The following is a 23,532-nucleotide window of genomic DNA, read 5'->3' on the forward strand; positions in this document are numbered from 1 at the left end:
GTGGAATTTTAGAACCTATAGTATTGTTTGTAAGTTCTACAGTTAAGATACTCTGTGTTTGCATTCTGTGTGCATAGTGGTAATTTTGAGGGGCATCCTTGAGATGTATTGTTATTTATATTGAAAAGTGTTAATAAGGGTATGTATTTAGCTGATGGAAATGGATTGTGTTAGCACTGTTTTGCTGGTGAATTTTGTATTAAGTAATCTGTGCAGATATGATAACATTTAATCATGTGTGAATTAGCTGTGCTGAATCTGGAATGCCTAACACATCATTGTTAACCTTTTCCATCTGGGCCATGGGTCAAAGACCATCCCATTTCATTTGTTGACTTGCATTCAAAATTTTATTGAACTATAATTTTTGAATTTGTTATTAAGTTTGGTATCAAACTATAGATTATAATTAAAATTTTCCAATTATACATTATATAATTTCTTACTTGAAAAAGCACACTTAAGCATAGATTTTTCGTGTGTTGCATGGTACATTGAATGCAGGAGCAGTAGTTCAGATTTTGATATTTGTTATTTTAGAATATGAAGTTTATAGTTTTGTATGAATTAGGAACTCAAATTACTGATATTGTAAAGTTACACTATAAAATAAGATCTTCCTATATTTTTTATTTGGTGAGATATTGCTCATTTTCTGAACCAAAGTAACCCCACTCACCTCTTTCCATTTTTGGAAATGGTTTTCTTTTTATACACTTCTATATATGACATTTGAATAATCATTCGAGAGCTCAGAATATCTCTCTATTGATGTTCTGAGCTATTTTCAAATATAACTGCAGTGTCTCTCTTTCAAGACAAACTTTTGCAGTAGTATTAATATAGCAATTTATGCTTTTTTGGTTCAAAATTTCTTAAGGTTTGGTAACCTACAGCAAAGAGCAACCAAGTACAAAGGTCATGACCAGAAGTGATAATTATAAGGTTTAATACTTAATTCAAAAATCTGATATTTTGTGTATGAAAGTCTTGTAATGTTTACTAATAACCTGCAACGTTTTGTAAATATGTGCATACATTATCAAAATTTATAGTATGATTACTGTCAAGGATATTTTTTGTGGTTCTAAGCTGGGTGAATCCATTACAACCTGTAATTTGCAAAAAATTAAGCATGATGTAGGATTGACAGTGTTAAAAGGTGCAGAAAAAATAAGTATAAACACAAAAATCACTATACAAGTACTTTATCCTTCCAGGAATAATTTTTATTTACAACTAAACATTAAACTCCTGTCAGTTGTGTGGATTCAGGTTTGATCAAAAGCTCCTAAACTCACTATACCACCTTACAGTAGATAATAATTCTAAGATTATAAGATTAACACGGTACTTTCTAGAAATGTCTGCTGTATAATGTTTTGATAATTAAAAAACTGGTGTACACATCTCAGTTGAATAAATGCTGTAACTCCTTGGTACATTGATTATTTAGGTTATTTATTTTGTTGAAATTGTTTTGGCAGGCATGTTTATGTAAGAAAATCTTACAAAAAGAGACATTAATTCCGTTAAAAACATAAAACAAGACAAAAAAATAAAAATTCTAAAAGCAGATAAAGGTAATGCTATAGTCATAATGAACATGAATGAATACATCCAAAAAATGAAGAACATCCTATCAGACACGAACAAATTTTAACCAATACACACAAATCCAACAAAGACACACGAGACACAACTAAACAAATTACTACTAAAAATGAAAAAAAAAAAAAATGTAATTTCACAAACACTTTATTCCTACCTACGTAAAACCGACTCACGCACACCACAAATATACGGCATCTCTAAACCTCATAAACCAGATTGTCCATTATGACCAATAATGTCCACATGTGAATCGTTTAATTACAATCTTGGTAAATACATAGCATGGGCATTCTCCAAATATGTAACATCAGCCAGCTCATTCATCAGAGACTCTCTTAATTTCAAGTCTAATCTAAATCACCTTAATCATAAAGCCTTAATGGCCAGTTTCTATGTTATATCCCTCTTTACAGAAGTTCCAACCACTGAAGCCTGCAAGATAGCCTTAGAACTCTATGTCCAAGACCCTAACCCAACTATAGACATTCCCAGCAACCAATTAGCAATCCTCATATAATTCACCACGATAAAGACAAACTTCATGTTCAACAACCACAACTAGATACAAACAAATGGCCTAAGCATGGGCAACCCAGTGTCACCAGTTCTAGCCAATATTTTTATGACACAAGTTGAAACACAAGCAATTAACACAGCATTACATCCACCACTATACTGGTACAGATATATAGATGACACGGTTGTGGAATTCAGATCTACAGAACACACACTTAATTTTTTCAATCACATTAACACTATACATCCAAACATCAACTTCACATGTGAACAGGAAGAAAGCAATCAAATATCATTTCTTAACCTCAAAATTACAAGAACTGACACACAATTCAAAACAGAAATCCACCGAAAAATTACCCATACTGGACTATACATTCCTTGGGACTCAGCACATAAAACAAAACAAAAACTCAACATACTAAGAAACCAAATAAACACAACCATAAAACTATGCTCACCGGGTAAAATTAATGACGAATTAGATAAAATAAAACAATACTTCATCAACATCAATAAGTTTCCTCTACAAGCCGTAGTAAACATTGTACGCACACACCTAGACAGAAAGCAAAATCAACCAACAAAAGTAAATATATCTCACGAATCAAAAAATCACGAAACCATATACTGCTGCATACCATATATTCCCGACATCAGCAGACAAATAACCAACATTTGGCAAAATGTAACAAATATTCCTATGTTAACTCATAGGAAAGTTAAAAATTTCAAAATATTTAAAATGTTTTGATGATACCAGAAAACCCCATTTATCTTGCACTTTTTTTTTTGTTGTTGAAGACATTTTGTTTTGTTCTCAGAAATGTATTACAAATATGCCTTGCTTCTATTTTGGGCTCTTATTACCTTTGTCAGAAGTAAACAATTTGTGGATGTTGGACTTTTTAATTGTGCAAAAAATATCAAAATTGACTTATCTTTGTAACATTAGAATTCTATATCTTTAAACAGATTTTGTAACAAGTTTTATAAACACAGTAAGTGTATACTGTATAATGTAGTGAACATGAATTAAATCAAACTGATAATTTTCTGACTACATAACTTATATTTTCACCAAAATATTTATTTCCTCTGCCACTAAAGGTGACTGAGGTAATGTTTTCACCTCTGTGTGTTTGTTGTTGGCAAGATTTTTCAAAAATGGCTGAATGGATTTCCACAAAATTTGTTATGTATTTGAACTATTATCCAACAGAAATATTTAGTTTTTGGAAGGTCAAGGTCATGAAAAATAAAATTTAACATTGTGACTAATTTTTTTTGCTACTTTTCAGTAACTCGCCAAAAATGATAGGATTTTGACAAAATATGGCAGCTATATGTAGAGTATTATTTCCCACTGTGGGTCAGTTGATAATAATGGATGAAGAGAAACATTTTACTTTTTAAGAGTCGAATGTGATCAGTGTTGCATAGGGAGGATATACACTCTGAGTACTCACCTAGTTTTTCTTAAAATTATAATAAAGTTTAAGATTTAAGTGGTTTCTCACTCCCTTTAAACTAAGCTATCTCTAAGAGGCTATGACCATTTTAACAAGGTCACCATAATTTTCATATGAATTTTTCAAAATTTATTTGTGAAGTATTCTCATAAGCTCATTTGTTTTCGAAGACCTCTTAAGTTTTTCGTTTTCATAATCAAACCTTTTTACAGTTGTCATTGAAATTTCAGACACTTTTAAAATATGTTTTAGAACGTTTATGTAAACCAAGTAGGCATCAGCTACACTTTCATTTTGTCTTTCCCTAAAATTAAAAAAAAAAAGATGTTTTGTAACTTTTGTACATTATTAATTTCCAATTCCTGCTTTGTAAAGTGTGGCTTACCAAAACTGAGTAAATGATGACAGTGGAAACACAATAAGCGTACGGAAATTAACATAGATGCAATCTTCAGTGTTGTGGAAGTAAAAAGAACGCCAATGTATTTTCTGTTGATTGCTGTGTGTGGTTAACTCTTTCGGGGAACAAGTAGAATAGCGTGTTGGTTTGCCGGTTCTTCTGAATGGCACTAAAGTTATTTCAGATAAAATAATGAGTAACCGGTAATGAAAGCGAAATAAATAATATGATGTTATTAACCCCCTTCCCCCCAAAGTTACTTGTAAATTACTTAAATAAAAATTGATAATATTTACAATTTAATTAGTCTCCCTCGCACTCCAACAGTTGTCGTTCATGGCATTTGATAATGTAAATAACACCTAGACAAATATTGTCGTATCCCAGCTGGCCTGATGAGCCCTATTATTGAAGAAAAGGCTTCGTTGGCATTGGATATGGCAGAAGTATTGTGGTTGACATGTATTTCTTTTAATTCCATCTTTTAGAATTATTATAATTAACCTTGTGTATTTCAAACGCTTGCGTAGTGATAACACTGAGTAACTTTCTAAGTATTTCGGTTACACAGTAGTGGTTTGCTCAAGTTGTAGTGGTTTGGGAAGAAATTGGGTTTTAAAACTGGATTTAGCAGAACTAATTTTTGCACTAAAAGTTAACAGGAACTTTTGATTTGTTGTGCACAGGATGAAGGAAATTTCATCAATAAAACCATTCATCAACTACCTCTATCTTGTGGATGTTATTATTCGGATATTTGTAAAATAGATGTTTTCATGAATATTTCGTTGTCTTGTAACAACCATAATTATCTAAACAAAAAAACATTGCATTTTTTTGGTAACATGGTTTTGCTTTCAATTACGCAATATATTTATTTTAAATGTAACATAATTTACGCTGGAGGATAATATAAACATTCCCATAAAGTAAAAGATATATATGTAGAAAAGCGTAAACGGAAAGCAAACTTATGATTACCTTTAATTCTCTTAGGAATGGTTGTTTTCATGTAAATCCAGATTGGCGCTGTTTACATAGTTTAAAAATAGCATTGGTAACTTATTTGTATGATTGTAACTAGTCTTAGTTTTTCGTAGGTTTTTGAATACACAGTTGTTAATGTATTCGGAAACTTTTAGTATGATAAGGTTAAACCACTGTACGCAAGATATATAACACGAACATTTATTACCGGATATTTCGTAGAGGCGAGATGCTTTCATAATTAGTATAAAATGTCCTTCCTTTTCTTCTGATTCATAGAAATGCTGTGTGGAACTATTTAATGCCCGTATTTATTTTGTAACATAGAAGTTAATCCTCTTTCACAATATGGATTGAGGAACGATTGAGGAACAAGTAAACGACAGAGAATGTGATTTGATATCTCATAGGAAAGTAAGAACTAGATTTTATTACGAATATAAATCGATACATCGTTCTCCTCACGATGGTAGCATCGGGAGCAAAGATAATTGCGTTGTGAATTTGAAAAAAAGCAACAAAACTACTTATTGATCCGAATACGCTCTGTAACCTTGTAGTGTCCTTCAGAACGGTGATTACATGTTAGACTTCAATAACGTATTTTCGTGGAAGAAATTTTTTATTTCGTTTTCCAGATTTAGCAGGAATTACGTGTAATGTTTGATTCAGTGTTGTTGCAAACGACAACTTATTTGACACGTCGCACTACAAACGACGAATTCACAGTTTTCTGTAATTTTTTTACAAACGTATTTTTACAAACTATTTTTAAAGAAATAACGAATAAGATGAAAAAGAAGTAAATGACAGATTGAAATAAAATTTCCTTGCATAAAAACAAAAGTACCATATCGAAATAAACGTTTAAGATATAAAAAGAAATTGCAGGAAACCTCGAAATAACAGAGTGAGCAACTGCAAAAAGCAAGTATATGTATTTGGTTGCATGCGAGATTCTGTGAACGGATATTTTTATTTATCCACTGTGGTGAATTATTGAAGATTTCATTCAGTAATTCATTTTTCGTAACGGGCACTTTTTAAATTAAGTTACTAAAGAACCCAATTCAGTATACAAGTTAAAAATACCCTATGTGGTGTCGTACCTGTAGCTAACTATGGGTTGCCACTCAACTATTTCAGGTTTTGCCATTTCCAGAAGGGTAGGTCTTATGATAATCTACTGAATTTTCGTTTTTCAGAAAGACTTGGATCTTAGAATTATGAGCACAAAAATGTATTCTGTGGTTGAAAGCTATAAATAGATTAATGACAAAAGTTATTTAAGGTGTTTTCGAAAGGTGTCTCCTGTTGACCACGTATGCATTGTAGGTGCAAGTTGTGACTACGCGCATATAAAAATGTGTATCTTAATGCGAATTTTTAGTTTTGTTCAATAATTCTTTCACAAGACTGGACGGAAAACATGAACAACTTTTAAGTACATCGATATGTCCGATCCAAGTAAATCAGTGAAATTGACGTAGAACTAAAAACTATCCGGAATACATGTTTTTTTATCGCGAATAAAGCAGAACTGAAAACAATTTGAAGTACATGAGGTCGGTGTCTAATGCAAGTACGCTTTTGTGATAATCTGTATGTAACTTTGTTAAAATATTTAAGGGTGGAGTGGATTATGTTTGATACAACTACCGTTCTGTGCGTCTTTTTTGGAAAACCTTTTTTCACGAGGCTCTTTCTACCTGAGCTTGAACGCTTTTTGTTGTTAAGAGATAATACAAAGCAGTATTCTGCAAATTTAAAAAAATAATTAATATTTTAAGGTAAAGTTTTTCAAGTCTATAAATAATAAACTTAGTTTACCAGTAACAATATAAATAAGTTTTATTGACTCACGCTATATAACTGATTGTGTGCTATCCTACTTGGCACTACACTGTACTAAATTCTCCCCTTGCGTTTCGTAACTTTAAAGATAATAAAATTAATCGAAGTAATGACGTGGCCAGTCATCCCAAAGGGAGGAAATATTATACGCTTCCTTAAAACTGTTATTCTTATTGGACATTGAACGTTTTTGGTCTTTGTGTACGTACCAACATGCATGTTACGGTCACAGAGATAGGTTTGTACTGGATGTGATGTGGCACCGGTTTAGTTATAACCCCCCTTCTCCTGTACACACCCCGATGAACGCCCCGTACGTTTTCGTGTATTCGTATATAATAGGAGGTAGTTACCATATAACGTTCAGACGTAGCGCATTGTTAATTTTTTTTTAAAATTAACTTTTAGGGCTATACCATTTTGATTTTAGGGGCTCACACTGCAAGGAGACAGTGAGTTACTTGATCATCTCTTGTGGACACATCAAACCCTGGGTCACTAAGCAAAATAATATGTAATATTAACACAATTTAAAATTATTTGTACTTTAATGACTCAAATGTTTTCAAACAAAATATAAATGTACTGATTAGTCTTTCGTGAAATATGTTAGAAGAGTTACCGAGTACAGATAGGAGAAAATTGACTGGCTACTCTGTGGTCTGAGTTAGTAATGGATTAAAAGCCTTTTTAGCAGAGTAGAACTTGTAACTTAGACTTACTTTTGAAAAATATATGGTTTTACTGTCACTTGTGTTCATTTACCAAACTCGTTATATATTGGGGATATAAAAGGCCTACTCTAATTACAAACTAAATTCTATAAATTGTCCTCGTAAGTTGTGTATATGGGACGCTTTTGTTATGCAGTTTTCAAAATATCTTCGCACCATAAAAGTATGCTATGTATCAAAACTTGTGTCAAAGCTGGTTAGATAGTTTGTTCGAGAATAATATGCTTCTGTTTTGTAATCAGGTGTTTTATGTGTCTCTGTGGAAACTTTCATAAGTTGAATATTGCAACTAATTTTCGAATCCAAACGTATCTGTATAGCGCAGTTATGAACAATAATAACTATTATGCATGTAATCTGATGTAAAGAAAAATTAACTTACACTGTCACTGTACGTTTAGTATAACCTCGATTCTTGGTGACTCGTTTCTGAGCTATTGTTACAATGCATGTATGTTTGTCACTTTACACACAGGTGTCGGGTCGTTTAGCAACTCGATGAGCACGAGTCATCGATTTTCCCCAGCCGTAACTGCGATTGTCAGTAATAATAATCGTTCGTGTTCCCTAAACATCGTTTTTGACTACCGTCAATCAGGTGTTTTGTGTGTGTTTTCGTTTTGCTTTTCCCCCTGTAATATAATCAGTTACTTGGATGTGTTGGTAAGTCATAATCGCCAGTAGCGTTATGATATTAACTGTAGTTAAAATATGTTTAGTTGTTAGGTTTTTCTTTTCGTATCTCGTATCGTTTACATTGGTCGTTTTGTTTGAGGAGCGTGACAATTGCTATCTGCCTTACCTTATAGCAGAATGAGTCTGATCCCATTCAGCTTTGAAGAGCGGCTCCGGCCTGTGAGCTATTGCTGGGGCACATTCAATGGTATTTGCATTCATTACGCATATCTGTGTATCATTTTTCCGCAGAGCCGCACTGATGACGCTTTTATGACTCCACCTCCATGTTGCTTTTCTAGTTTTAAATGAGTCAGCAGTAGAGCTATTGTTCTTGACCAACTCTTTGCTCATTTGTTTAGAGACGTCAGACTAGTATTATATATAAGAACAAGTTGTTTGTTTTTTATTTTAAATTTTTTTAAGCATGTGTGATTCTTCTTGCCATAAGAAATTTCATCTTTAAACCGTGAAGGTCAGTAAGTAAAGAATTAAGCGTAACTGTGTAAAATCAAAGTGTTAATACTAATTTATTGAGAACGGAGGCTGTAGTGCTTTCCGTCGTGCTTGGTCTGTTGCCGTGATCGTGCTGATGACCTGAGTCGAGTAGTTTATTTAAAAATATTAGAGCAAGCAGGTTTTGTAAAGCCGCGTGGCTGGCTGACGGGGCACGAAAAGGGGCTGTAACTAAAGTTCTTTGTCCGGACAGTTGCTAATACTGTACTCTAGGCGACAAGATGTACGCATTCATAAAGGTTGAATTTGTATGAAAGAAAAAAAATAGTATTTTTGTGGAGCATAGAGTGAGCCGTTTCGTATATTATATTACCTTTTAAGTAGTTCGGAAGTATGTGAATTAAGAAACGTCACCGCGCCGATACTGAGTTAGTACGTTCCATGAAAAGAACAACGTATAGGTATTGCTTGTCTGGTGACGTTATGTACCGGAAGTTAAGATTAACCAACCTTGGTATAATGATATCGCCCATTTATAAAGATCGCTCTTGTAGTTTCCTTATTGTTTTTTTTCTCTATCTCTTTTTTTTTTTAGTTTGTGTAAATCTTCACGTTTTTAATATTTTTTCTTCGTCTTCTCACACTACTTTGCCTGAAACTAAATACAATTTAACGCTAAGAAACCGAGTGAAAACAAAATGTCATAATATGTCAGCCTTACTTTTATTATTTACGTTTGCAATGAATCTTTGGTTGGTTATGACCTTGTGCTAAAGAAGATATTTCGTAATTTTATAGTGAGAAAAGAATTTTTTTTATAAAGTTAACAGTGGTTAATATATTTTAAAGTATTTTCATCATGAAACACTGGAGACAGCTATTATAATAATCTGACTATATTCACTACACCTATAAGAAACACTTGGACCTTGATCTTGAAACTTTGTAATTTATACATTTTGATTATTTAAATATTTAGAAACTAAAATTTAGGTATGAGAAAATATATTATTCAATAAACTGGCCATAGTTGTAATTTTGTATGTATACAATACTGTATTGAAAGGTAGTGAATAATAAAAAATAAAAAAATAAAAAGGAAGTTTAGTAAAAAGCCAGTGCGATAATTTCACTTTTGTCACATTGGAAGAAAATCTCCCTACAATTCCTGTGAATTAGATATAGTGAAAATTTAAGATAAACTGTGGAATGCAGTTGAAACATTTGGTACGGTGTTTGAAGAAGCTCCATGTTAGCAGCTGTTGCGTTTACAAAAGCATTTTGGGTTGAAGTGTTATAATACATCTTTGAAACTAGTGGACAACCATAAAACATAAACGTATTAAGCACTGATATGGTACAGAATAAGATGTTCCCTACAAAGTTTAAGTATAGTTAACAGATTTATATCAGAACTGCTCTATTTAGAAGCATGGCTCAAATTTTAACACTATAGCAAAAGTAGAGCTGAGTTTATGCATTTAAATAGCATCATATAAATATTAAGTTAGTGATGATGGAAATGTAGTAAGATATTTTTGAGGTTATTACCTACATTGTTTATGAACTTCAAAAAATAAAATTCAGTATTTATGTATAGAGAAAAATACAAAGTAACTAAACATGTTTTTCATGTAGATTTATAAATATTCAGTTACAAAAGTTTGAGTAAAGACAAAAAATTGATTTTTTTAAATATCCTGTGGCAGGTACCAATGGTAGTCAACATATTTTGAAATTGCAGTATATATTATCAGATTAAGTGTTTTGTATTTGTGGAGGAAAACTTGTAAAGGACAGCTTTGTTAATTTTTTCTCTCTCTCAAAATCACTGAAGGTGAATATTTAAATCCAGACATCTAAAGTAATCTGAGACTAAAACATTGATTGCATATTAAACATATTTTCATGGCTAGTTTTCCATGAATTTGTTGTGAAATTTATATTTGTAGTAGCAGTGTTTTGATGTAGAATACCTAATTTCTTCTTTCAGAATAAGCTATTTTGGGTCCAGGTGAAATTTTCTTATAATCACTGGTGAAAATTCAGGGTTCAGTAGTTGTTGTTTTTTCACAAGCTTGTTAACAAGAATTCTTGTTCATACAGTTCTCAAGCATACATTTACTGTCATTATGACATTAAATTACACAGTCTAATAGGTGTTTTAGTACTTAGGACTCTAAAATGCTGGTAATTGTAATTCTGAGTTGCCAACCGAGCATGGCCTTGGGTGATTTAACACAATTTTGAGAAAATATAAAATATTCCAGCTTTTTTTTTAATTCAATATACATGCACATATGTATTTGATAACTTTTTTTGTAGTTATTAATAAAAAGTTACAGAATGGTGTTTCTGTTGGCCTTTTCAAGAGTCACCACTGCTTACCATATTAGAGTAAGAAGAAATAATTGTTTCTCTTAAAATAGAAGAATTATTTATAGTATTTGAAATTTAATGTTTTTTTTTGAAAAGTAAGTAGCAAATCAAACCATGATACATTAAGTTTTTGTTTTCAATAATACATAGTAGAATTATGTAGGAAACATCAAATATTACACTGTTTGACATACTTTTTAAAATGCTTTATATTCAGATTTTCAGCAAGAGATGAAAATTTAAACAATCTATTGCTACATAGACAGTACTTCTATAATTTAACTGGACTTGAAAGAATGGGAATGTAATGTATGTGTTGGTTAATAATGCACTGTAGGAGTATATGTGTACAGCAGCTGGATAGAACTGGTTTGGTGTGTTTTTGTATGTAGGTAAATTCAAGTAATGCAAGTTCTGAAGGCTAATTGCCCAAAATACAGGTGTTTTATCAAGATACTACCTTTTTTAGAACACTAACAGCAGTTTTGTTTAATGCTATTGCACATGTAGCTGGAAATGTTCTCCTGTACGTGCGTCAGATATTAATTAATTATTGCCCAAAAATATTTTGAACAAAATCAGTAAGAATAATGATTATTTTAATGTGGATCAACTTAAATTGATGTGGATCAACTAGGGATACTAAAACAATTTGGAGCCATGGTAATTAATATGCAGAATGTTGTAATAGGTATGAATTTTTGAACATAGAAGCCAGTGGCCAGAATTGTTCACATATCACAGTTAACAGTATGTAATGTAATCAAAGATCTCCACTTGAAACAAGACTAACAGGACATGGATTCAACAAGATAAGACATTAGTGATATTTCCCATTCAACCATTTCATTCCTTGCATAGTTGAAGAAGTAAATGGGTATTTATACTATTCCATTCTCCTGGTCAAGTTGTTAAATGGCACTTACAGGCCTCTTTGCATTTGGACTGTTAATTTAAGTACTTGAAAAATGTCCTCTTAAACTAGATAGATTTTGGAAAACCAGAAGGAAAGAGAGATGCGTCAGCAGTTTTATAATGCAATGTAAATTATGTTTTAGGGTTACAGTCAAGATACATGGTCATAAGATAATGTTTGACCAGATGTGATGACAGAATGTGAGCAACTGTTATCCAATTATCTTTCAATATTTGTTGAATGTTCCTTCATGATGGCAAGAATGTTTCTATTCTGAGACATGAAACAGATTGGCATCACTGTATAAAAGTATTTGTGGTCAAGATTTCTCAGCAAAATACATTGAACCCCTTGCAAACTTTTTTTTTTACTTGAAGATGTTAAATAAGCATTTTATATCTTCTTTATAAGCACAGTAAATATCATTTTGTTGCTAACAAAACCTCTGAATGTAATAGTTGGGATTTTTGGTATAATCATTTCTGAAGATTTCTGTTGTCAAAATTTGCTGATTAAATCGTATTTAGTTTGTTTTTTTTGAGACAAAAAATAGTGTCAATTGTATTTGGTTTAAAAAGTAATACATTTTAGGAAAATTTAAGTATAAATTTATTTTGTTAAGGATACTAAATAAATTTGGGTGATAAATCTGCTTATGTTTCTGTTATTCAGTTGTCTAAACAAACTTTTGTGTTGTTTTAGGTCACTATATATACATTATTGGGTGAAGCACAAAAGTTAACTTTTCAGTTCTTGTGGTAAGACAAAAATAAACTCTATGAAGTGCTTTGTGGTTTGACTTTATATTGAAATTGAACTTTATTTGAATCAGTTATTTGAGCAGTGATAAAGTAAGATATCAACATAAATAGTTTTCTTTAGCTGAAAGCACTGTATATCAAATTCACTTTTTTGCAATTAATAATAAACAAATTGCAAATAAATGAATAAATATTACTAGTACTAGTCCCATTTGTTGATTTTTTAATATAAAATTTTTAATCATTTTAACTTCAAAACTGGTTTGGAAAGAAAAGACAAAGCCATATTTAAAAACAAAAATATTTCAAGTCTAAAGGTTAAAGAGCAACAGCAGAGATAAGCCTTAAAGGAAAAGTATTTGAAATTTGTATTGAAGAAATAACTGTGAATCAATTGTTTTAAGATCAGTTATAAATTCTTTCTGAAGACTTGCAGAAAAAAATAACCATTACCTGAAAATTTCTTATTTGAAATTTTTGCAAAATGAATGTTCTAATTTTCTGGCATTGATTAATGAACATGTATTAAAGAATTTCAAAATTTGACTTTTAGTTCCATTTTCAAAATAAAATCTGAGACTTTTAAAAAGAGAGGTGCTGAGCTAAGTGTTTCAACTATGTGACATTTAAAAATGACATTGAGTGGAAACCTTTGACTTGTATGTACAGTTACAGGTTAAGTCCAGTAGGGGCTATTGCTTATATCATGGATTAAAACTGTATCATTCAGTTTAAAAAATTAATACTTATTATGGTGTGTGCAATTAGAAAGTAAATTTGAGTATGAATGCTGAAGCTGATGTAAATGCTGTATTTAATTGTACACCATTTAATCAGTCACCATCCTCATGAATATTTTGTTTTGAGAAACTAAAGGTGATAGGAAAAAAAAGTTTAGTGGTTGCAACAACTTAGCCTTCTTGCAAGTAATTTGCAACATCAATATTGAGATTTATGAAGTTAGAGTTATTATACTGAGATGTATATTTTGCTTCTGAGTGCCAAGTATAAACTGTTAATATGACTACTTTTTTTATTTAACTTACATTCATTAGGTATATTCATATTGATTCACAGATACGACTATGGAAACCTAAAATTTTTATCATCATTTGATTTCATTCTGGACTTCAAACTTAGGTGTAAGCAGCTGAATATAAAAGTTTTTATTTTTGTTTCTAAAGATTAAAATTTACCTGAAAAAAAAAGCAACACAAATATGTATTGCTTCATTATTTTTTAAGTAATTCTGAATGAGACAATAATTTACAAATAACTTTATCATTTGGGTTAAAGATTATAAGTGATTGCTTCAAAATGATATATTTCTAAAAATGTTTTGGTGTTTTGTAATGGTTCTGGTAATATTAATATTCATCATCCCTGTGTAAAAGAGAATCTAAATAGAAGTAAATTCAGTTGAACTTCTTTAAATACTTCTGCAGTGGAGCAAAGTATGTGTGGCCCTAGAAGAATTAAGTCCAATAGTTAAGTGGCTCTAAAATGAGTTCAAGATTTGAACAATGATATTTAGGCAAATCACATAAAGACTAAAAATACAAGATTTTTATAAGTGCTGTAAGAGCATTTGTTGAAAAAAATGAAATTTCAGTAAAAATTCTTATTTGTTAATAATAAAGAATAAAAACTAAAAGAACAATTACTGAGAATAAATGTGTGTAGAAAAGTAATCCCACAAACATTCTTAATTAAAAACAGGGTAGAATGAGGTTAGAGATTGTTTCACTCCTATCCACTAAACTGGTCTAGAAACTCCATCAGTAAATCTGTCTGTATGAGAATGGATGTGTGGTCCTCTTAGGATGAATAAAGTTGCCAAAAAAGAAATTGTGTGTAAAGTATGTTGTCTAACCATCTTGAAATACTCAAATTTTTAAGTGAAAAATATTATGGTTTACATTATGATTTAATATGGTATTTATGGACTTGTATCACAGTTCACTTTTGCTAGAATTAATGGTATTTTTAACATTTTGAAAATGTTTTTCAACAGCAACACAGCAGTAAATCTGATTAATATGTTGTTCACCACTGTAGTTTATATAATATATTTACAAATAAAAAAATCTCCTTGGTCATGAGATGAAAACTGAATATTTTGTGGTTAACGTGTTCAAATAACATGTTAGAATTATTTTTTTATGCAGCAATGTGTGTAAAATATTTATTTTTTGGCATAGACAATATAAAAGTTTGTATAGCCATTAGATAATTATATGGGTGTAACAGTACACTCATGCACTAGTAAATATTTTTTGTTAATTTGATGCCTTCTGATATGAAAGTGGTGGATCATTTTTTTCCCATTTATTTTTGTGAATGATAAAAATTATGTAATTATTTAGTCAATCATTTGATGAGAGTTTTAAGATTCCATCTGTGAATTTTTTAAACAAGAGCTCTATGTAAATTAGTAATTGTCAGTAATTGTATGATAATTGTAACAAAAGTTTTAACAAACGACGCTACAAATTTATTTTAAAACATTAGTTTTTGTTTTTTTTAGGTATTCTTTAGTTCTTATTAAATATTTAATGTTAAAAAAGATTTGAATTTATACATTGTTATTTCATAAAAGTCGTGTTTTTTACAAAATCGTGAACGATCAGAAGGAGGATTTGAGTTTATTGCAAACAGTCAAAAGTGATATTTGGAAACATTTTTTAATTAACAGTACGTTAAAAGATGGTTTTGTTGATTGTTAGCAAAATTACAAGTGTAGAATGTTTGTAACACATTTTAGTATATATTACAATACAAAAAAATTCTGTTGCAGTATATTACATTGTTTTTTCTCGTGTTTATGATATTCAATAAAGCAATAAACTTTATTTGTGTGGTTAATTCATGTCAGGTACTCTCTTTTTTTCAGCTAATGAGGGTTTATTTTATTATTGTCTGTAGAACTGAAGATTAAGTTTTCATTCTTGTATTGTGTATACAGCTCTTAGTTTACAATATTCTTATAAACACGCTTTGAAGATTTACTGTGTGATGCTTAGATCAGCAAGGAAAATTGTCCTAATGTTCAGAAACCTATGAGGCATATATTCAATAAAAAAATATTCTTCTAGTTCAAAAAGACTCATTTCAAAATGAAAGTCATTGCAGCATTGGTTTAATAGCTGGGTTCTGTTTTGCCTGCACAGCATCTGGTTTTTCAAATAACCTCATGAAGAAGGAAGTGGCTACAAGTTTTCACTAGCCATTCCTCAAACATAATAGTCTAGTTCCTTTGCACCATAAAATACCAAACCAACCAACCAATCTCAAAACCTAAATTATACAACAAACATTTTGTATGATGTTCCAGACTGTGTACACTTGTAAAGTATACATAAAACTGTTAAATTTTATAATTTCAAAATATTTAGGTATTTTAGGACAGTAGTATGACAGTGTATATTATATTTATGTATTAAATATGTTGAACAAATTCAGGTAAATTGTATAAATCCAGTTGTAGGCATTTTATTCATCTTATGCTGCTTTAGCCTTTATTCAGTTAATGTCAGTGGAAGTATAAATATTCATATTCACAAATACATTCATCCTGCTGTTTAAGTACTTGTATTTGGTGTTTGTGAATGAATGTTGGGGCAAGTGCATGTTGTTGGGTCATATTAAACAAATTTACCATCATTTTAAAAAGATGTTTTTATACTTTCTGAATAGGAAAGGGGAACAATTAACTAACAGTATGCAGCTGTAAAAAAAATTGTTTATGTTCAGCAATTTTGCAGTTGCATTGTTTAGGAACTTTTCAGTGTTATAAGTGGTAGAGTTTAGGTAATTTTAAACTAAAGTTTTGCCCTTGTCAAAAGATATCTAGAATCTGTTAATTATATAGTGAAGTAACAAAGAATAAAGTTCATAAAACTATCTGTAAGGTTGTTGTAAAATGTTTGCCAGTACCTAAAATATGTGGTAGATGTGAATAGTTGCTCCATCATGAACATTCAGTATGTTAAGGTATTAAGCACTGTATTTTCAGAATGAATATATATTTGATCATAATCTTAGGTTTTAATATAATAAGGGATTACTGTTGAAGGGTGGCATTTTGAAGTTAGTCTATGGTGTTGCAGCAGGCCAAAATATGATAGGTTGAAAAATGTTTTTAGAAGAAAAGTTTGATGCCAGTAATCTCCTTAGAAAAGTAGTTAGAAAATTATTGAACAAAAAGTATTACTTCCTTTTTATTGAAATAACTGTAGTAAGATATCTGTTAGAAAAATACATACAAATAGTTGATATCTTTAATTTTGGTCATATATACTCATAGTGATAGAAATAAAACAAACACAAAAGTGTAATGAACTAATGTAATGTAAGATAAAAAGAACTGTATAAACATACAGTAGCTTACTGTGCTGATTTGAGCTCATAAACAATATTTCAGGAAGCAGGGGTGTAATTTTTTTTGAGTCTTTGTGAGTTAATGCATATTATGTTAGTGGTAGATTTAAGGTTAAAATTTTAACAAATAAGAAAGTAAACAAGAAGAAAACTGAATAAAATAAAGTGAAGGACACATGATTTAGAAATGTTTAACCATAGGTTAGGAATACTTATGTTAATATGAGACTGAACGATTACTACTTTTCTGATGCAGATTGGAGAACTTCAGGATCGGCTACGTATGTTACAGTCTCAAGTAAGCCAAGGTCCAAACACTTCACTTTCCATGCCTCCAACTGTCACAAGCCAGGGTGTACCTCCGTATCCTCAACAATCATCACAGTATAATTCTGTCCCACAGGCCCAGTATATACAACAACAGCAACATCTTGCACAATATGGATCTCCTCTCCCTCAAACCCCTTCTCAACAGGGCCTTTCACCCATTCCTCCAGCATCACAGTATTCGCCACGTGTCACAAATGATGCAAGTTTACCTACAGTTCCTGTTGGAGTTGATCAGGTGATTAGTTTAAATAATAATATTCAAAAGTTAGTTGCTCAGAAGGAAATGGTGTGTTGCAGTTAAGTCAAGTTGAAACATGTATCTTGAAAGTATGAAGATAGCAGGTATTAGTCATTTAATTTAGGTAAATATTTTATAGTGTTATGTAGCTAATAACTTAATGGTATAAAGTTTGGAAACCTTAGAAGTAAAACACCTATCAATAATAGTTGGTGAAAGTTTCATTCTGTATGTTGTTGAAAAAGTAAAACACCTGCCAATAGTAGTTGGTGAAAGTTTCATTCCGTATGTCGTTAAAAAAGTAAAACACCTGTCAATAATAGTTGGTGAAAGTTTCATTCCGTATGTCATTGAAACTTTTTGAAGGTATTTTTATACTTTTGGCATCACAGTGTTTTAGAGTTTTGATATTTGAGTACTAGATTTTAAATCTTTGTAAGGAGAACATTTTAGATAAGAATTTTTGTGACCTGTTACTTGTGAATATTAAAATATATAATTCATGCTCTTAAAATTAAAAGCATTTTAATTTGTAAAAATTTAAAATTAATGTTATTACTTATTGTGTGTAGGGTCCAGTCTCAGCTGTCACAGCTGATCAACAGATGGATACTTCTGTGATGATCCCTCAGCTTCCTCTTCAAAATGGGGACATATTTCTGGGACAGGGAGAAGGAATGTATCCAATGCCTCCTGAACAGACTTCTCTTCAGTCCCTTTCAGATCAAGCACCTACTGGTAAAAAATCTAAGGGTACCAAAAGCGGTTACAAATCTAAAAAATCTCAGGCAAAAGCAAACAGAATAGTAATGGAAGCAGTTGCTAAAGCACACTCTGCTGGTAACACAGATATTCCAAAGGTGGGGTTAAAAATAATTTAGTGTTAGATATATTTACAATTATACATTTCTGGAATGAATATTATTATATTTTTTTTTACTCAATATAAAGGTAGATTTGACAAAAATGAATAATTGTTGAAAAGAAATTTTTGAAAAATAAAAGACACGGAAATGGTATTCAAGAAAAAATATTTTTCTTTCCATCAAAACTTCATGTAGAAATAACATGTTTATCTGTTTAGCATATAATGGCTAATTTTTAAAAGTATATATTACTGTATTAAAACTTGTAAAAAAAAAAAAAAGAGTACTTTATCTTTTCAGGAGTTTACTTTTACCTAAAATAGTTATGAATTTAAATGAGCACCTTTTTAAAATGAATATTAAAGAAAATTCTATTACTGTTACTTTGTATCAATATTGTTTTTACAGTAGATTTTGATGGAGAAATTTTTTACTCAAAATTAATATGTTTACTGAAATAAAGCTGTATTGCAAAAAGTATTGCTAATATGTACTGCAAAGAATATTACACTGAAAGATTTTGCTGATTTGTACTGAATAAAGAATTTTACTTAAATATAAAAACTTAGAATAGCTGTAATAATGAATTATTTTTGAGAAATGTTTGGTAAGTAAAAAATGTACCATACACTAACAGATCTAACTGTGGACAAATGTACAAGAAAAGTATTATCCAGGTTTTTGTATTTAGCAAGCAGTATAGAAACACCAGTTACAGTTTACATTTCTAGAAATATTTACTTTATCTGCTTTTATTAATGACATTTTATGTTTAATAATGATTAAAAAAAAGTCACTAACTGCAGTAGATCTAGTTAAATCCTGTTGTTAAAACTTGTGTAAATGAAACATCTTAAAGTAAAAAAAATGTAAATCTTTTATTCCTAGTGTAAATTTTACATTATAACATTGTGAAAGCCTCTGCATTTGTATTAAGTTTTCACTTCTTTGTTAATATTTTTGGTTCAGGTTTTATCTACAGAAGAAGTGACATCTATGGGTTTTGAATTTGATGAGCAGTCTGACCATAAACCTAAAAAAGCAAAAAAGAGAAAAACAAAAGAAAAGGAAGTTAAAGATGGTGAAGAACCAAAAGAACCTAAACCTAAAAAACCAAAGAAAGCAAAAGCTCCAAAAGAACCAAAAGAGAAAACACCAAAACCACCTAAGCCACCAAAACCTCCCAAACAGCCTAAACCGAAGAAAGAATCAAAGAAATCAAAAGCTAAAAAGGAAATTCAAGGAGAGGAAGTAAAACACGGAGAAGGAGAAGAAGTTAAACCTGGAGAAGAAATTCAAGAAGAGTCTGCTGAGAAGAAGGAAGTAAAACCCAAAACAGTTCAACCCAAAGAAAAGACTAAATCTTCACCTAAGAAAAAATTACCAAAGTAAGGCCCCCTAAATTTTTCTTTAAAGTAATACATAATGTTGTATTTGTTTTTAGTTTTTGTCTTTTATTCAATTTTGTTTTATCTTGAGAAGAAGGGTTCCACAGAGATTGTAATAATGATATAAATTGAATCATTAACATAACTGAAGAAGTCCTTAGAAGAAATACCTGATCCTTGAAATTTTTTGTGTTTGACTTGACAGAATGTTATCTCACAGGTGGATACCAGTTATAATATCACTGCAGAAAACCTGTAAATGAAAACGTTGTGTCCACAAGCAAGAGGAAATGCTAGTTTCCTTGTCAGATTGAGAAAAAAAAAAATCAAATAATCAGAGGTTACAATAATGTACTCTGAGGATGAATAAGTAAACAGCTTGCTGGAAGCACATCAGTACTACAATTATTTGCCTTCTGTCTTCTGTAGAACCTGATGATAGCCGAGTAAAAGTAGACCATGGTGGATGGAGGTTCTGTTTTTGTTGGAACATAAGCATTGCTAGTTACTCATATATATCAGGTCATCCCATAAGTAATGTTTGAAAATTTAATATAGAAAGTGCATCATCATTTCTGTCTTTGTAAAAGGCTTTAATGAGTAAAATATGTAGTAGAAAGTGTATAAAATTGTTCAGAGAAATAAAAGAAACTAACCCAACTCCACTTTTTCAGATCATTAATAAATAAACTCATGAAGGTAGATGTGTGTGAGGAGTACATTAGGTATGTAATGCTTTATGAGTTTAAAAAAGGTAATAGTGCAGCAGAAACTACACAAAACATTTAAGGTGTTTATGGTGCAGTCTCTCTCAAGGAAAGAAAATGTCAAAGGAGGTTTCAGAAGTTCAGATCAGGTGACTACAGTTTAAGTGATGTGCCACATTCAGGTCATCCTGTTGAGTTTCATGATGACTTGCTGCAGGTTGCACTTGAAGATTGTGCTGTAACAGTTGAAGAACTAGCACAGAAGTGTAATTTAATCCATTCAACAGTTCACCATCATATGCAACAGCTAGGAAAGGTGTCAAAATTTGGAAAATGGGTCTCCCTTGATTTAACAGAAACAAACCTTAGACCAAGAACGGACATTTGCACTTCTCTGCACTCTTGTGAATGTAACTCACCTTTTTTGGACAAGTTAGTGACTGGAGATGAAAAATGGATATTTCATAAAGATGTTAAGCCCTGCAAACAATGGCTCAGTGCAAATAAACTGGCTAAAGCACAGCCCAAAATGGATCTCCACCGTAGGAAAGTCTTGTTAAGCATTTGGTGGGATATTGTTAATGTGATCCACTTTGAGTTGTTGCCACTCAATGTGACAATTACATCAGACTTCAATTGTCAACTGTTAGAGCAGTTGAATGTTGCACCGAAAGAAAAGAGGCCTGCTTTGATCAGTCATAAAGGTGTTGTGTTACACCAGGATAATGCACAGTACCATACAGCAAGGATCACATCTGTAAAGATTGAAGAGCTAGACTGGGAAAAACTTCCATATCCTTCTTATTCTCCAGACCTTGCCCCATCTGATAATTGTTGACCTGATATATAAAAGTGCTATTGAATTCTTGGTCAGAAAAATATTCATGATTGCATGAACATGATTCCTAGAATGAAATTCATGTCAGCTCATAAAGAGCACAAAAAGTTAAATGTCAGTAAGGGTAAAATAGAAAACAAGCAGAAAAAAAAATCTGAAGGCTACAAATTAACAGAGTTCAAAGCTACACAGTGGCTTTATGCATTGTGCTCATCAGAGGATCAAACTTCAGTTTTTACCCTTATTTTTACTACTGATAGACAAGAAAGGCATCGGATAAATATAAGAAAATCCAGAAGTCGTATCTTGATTTGTTTTTATTATTATTTTACTCTTTCATCTCTCTGAATGTTTTAATGATTGATTTCATGCTTTAATAGTAGATCAGTATAATTGCCATAACTGGTGGCTGTAGACTAGAAAAAGCTGTGATGCAAAACATCAGTGGTGTGAATATTACATTTATAAGCAGGCATTGGTGGTTTTGATGTCAAATCCTGATTGACCTTTGGCATCTATGTCATTTCTGTGCTCCACAGTAAATTAGAACTTTGTTTAAAGGAAAGTATGGTTAAACATAAAATGAAATTTGCCCTTGGTAAGAATTATATTGTTAAGAAATTTCCTGCTACTTTTGTAGTAAGAAAACATTTTTCATGTTATCTGTGTGCTATTGTGTTACAACCTGGATTTATAAATGAGATTAAAATAACATATGAACAACAAGGGCTCATTTGGTTCTTTACAGCTGCCCTTGCATAAGTAACCCTGATTTAAAAAAAAAAGCAAGAATTTAAACCCTCTTTTTTCTATGAAATTATGTGCTTCATTTTTAAACTTTTTGTGCAGCACCAGCCTCCACTGTTGCTGACAGAATCTTTTTGTTAATTAACCAGCCACATTGTTAGGAAAGGTAAAATGTGTTAACTGGGACCTTTCCTGTCTTTTTCCAGTTCTTAAATTGCACTTTAATCTCACTGTTTTCAGAATATAGCACAAAAGCATCAGGATAATTTATCTTTTTGTTATTAAATTTAGATGCTCATGAAGTTTTATGCTAAACTGTTAAAATAATGAGTAAAATCTTTATTAGGTGTATGTATAAATTAATACCTTGGTTCTGATTTTTTTAGGGTGTCTTTAAAGTTTTGCAAGAAAAACCGAAAACGGTTAGGTTCGTCTGATAAATCTGATTTGGAAGTAACTCCACCTCCCTCACCAGAGGGTGAAGGAGTTCAGGTTAGTGGTACTGAAAAGATTATTTTAAAATAAGATAAATGTTCTCAGGTTTTTTTTTTTTTTTTTATTAAGTACTAAGTACACAGCTTATTTCAGTATAGTTTTAATGGAACTGATTTCAGGTGGAACAACCTGATAGGCTATTTAAAGTTATTTATTACAAACAGTGTAAGATATATAATTGAGTGTATTGTAATGAAATAGAAACATAAAGTTTAGAAAATGAGTTTCTAAAGAGTTTTTTTTATTAGATAATAGGTATATATTTTTGCTCATAACCTTTTGAAATATTCTTGTTGTTAAATGTCCTTGTGTTTTTCCATACATGCAGTTTTAAATGGGTGTGTTGAAGTTGGTAGTCATTAATAATTTTGTTTATTATTAGAAACGGCGTTCTGCAAGAAATACAAAAAGAAAGAGATATAGAGATGATATTGAGCTGGCTCTTAGTGATGATGATGCACTGCTAGATGCTGGACTTGGTTTGGGGAAAGACTCTGAAAAAGCTGTTCAGGTTCTTGTAGTAAGTTCAAAAGATACATTTTTTCAACAGGAAAATTATTTTAGCTGTGAAAGAGGTTTTAAATAGATTTTCAGTAAGATTATACTGTTTATTTTTGTTCTTTATCAGTAAGATGAAGTTAATATATCACACTATCACTATCTGTACAATTCTCACAGGTTAGAGAAATTACTAAAAGCTTTGGAAAAGTTTTGTTTTTTCCTGAAACTAGGTCATGGAAGATAATTTTACTACAGAGTATTTTCAGTAAATAACTTAT

At 31.0% G+C, this 23,532-nt stretch overlaps 1 protein-coding gene across 5 annotated transcripts in view; it reads left to right on the forward strand.

The window, feature by feature from the left end:
* The window catches only part of kis (chromodomain helicase DNA binding protein kismet), a 149,091-nt gene that overhangs the window by 44,625 nt on the left and 80,934 nt on the right, over positions 1-23,532 (forward strand). For 3 of the 5 annotated variants that reach the window (XM_076497301.1, XM_076497320.1, XM_076497309.1), the window contains exons 3-7: positions 17,401-17,709; positions 18,285-18,572; positions 19,548-19,966; positions 22,645-22,750; positions 23,136-23,273. In XM_076497301.1, coding sequence (XP_076353416.1) covers positions 17,401-17,709; positions 18,285-18,572; positions 19,548-19,966; positions 22,645-22,750; positions 23,136-23,273 — 1,260 coding nt within the window. Of the gene's footprint in view, positions 1-8,060; positions 8,241-8,443; positions 8,728-17,400; positions 17,710-18,284; positions 18,573-19,547; positions 19,967-22,644; positions 22,751-23,135; positions 23,274-23,532 lie in introns of those variants that run through there. The other 2 variants (XM_076497329.1, XM_076497338.1) reach the window with 2 other exon arrangements.

The sequence above is a fragment of the Tachypleus tridentatus genome, chromosome 1, assembly GCF_004210375.1.
Source record: "Tachypleus tridentatus isolate NWPU-2018 chromosome 1, ASM421037v1, whole genome shotgun sequence".
Taxonomy (NCBI): Eukaryota; Metazoa; Arthropoda; class Merostomata; order Xiphosura; family Limulidae; genus Tachypleus; species Tachypleus tridentatus.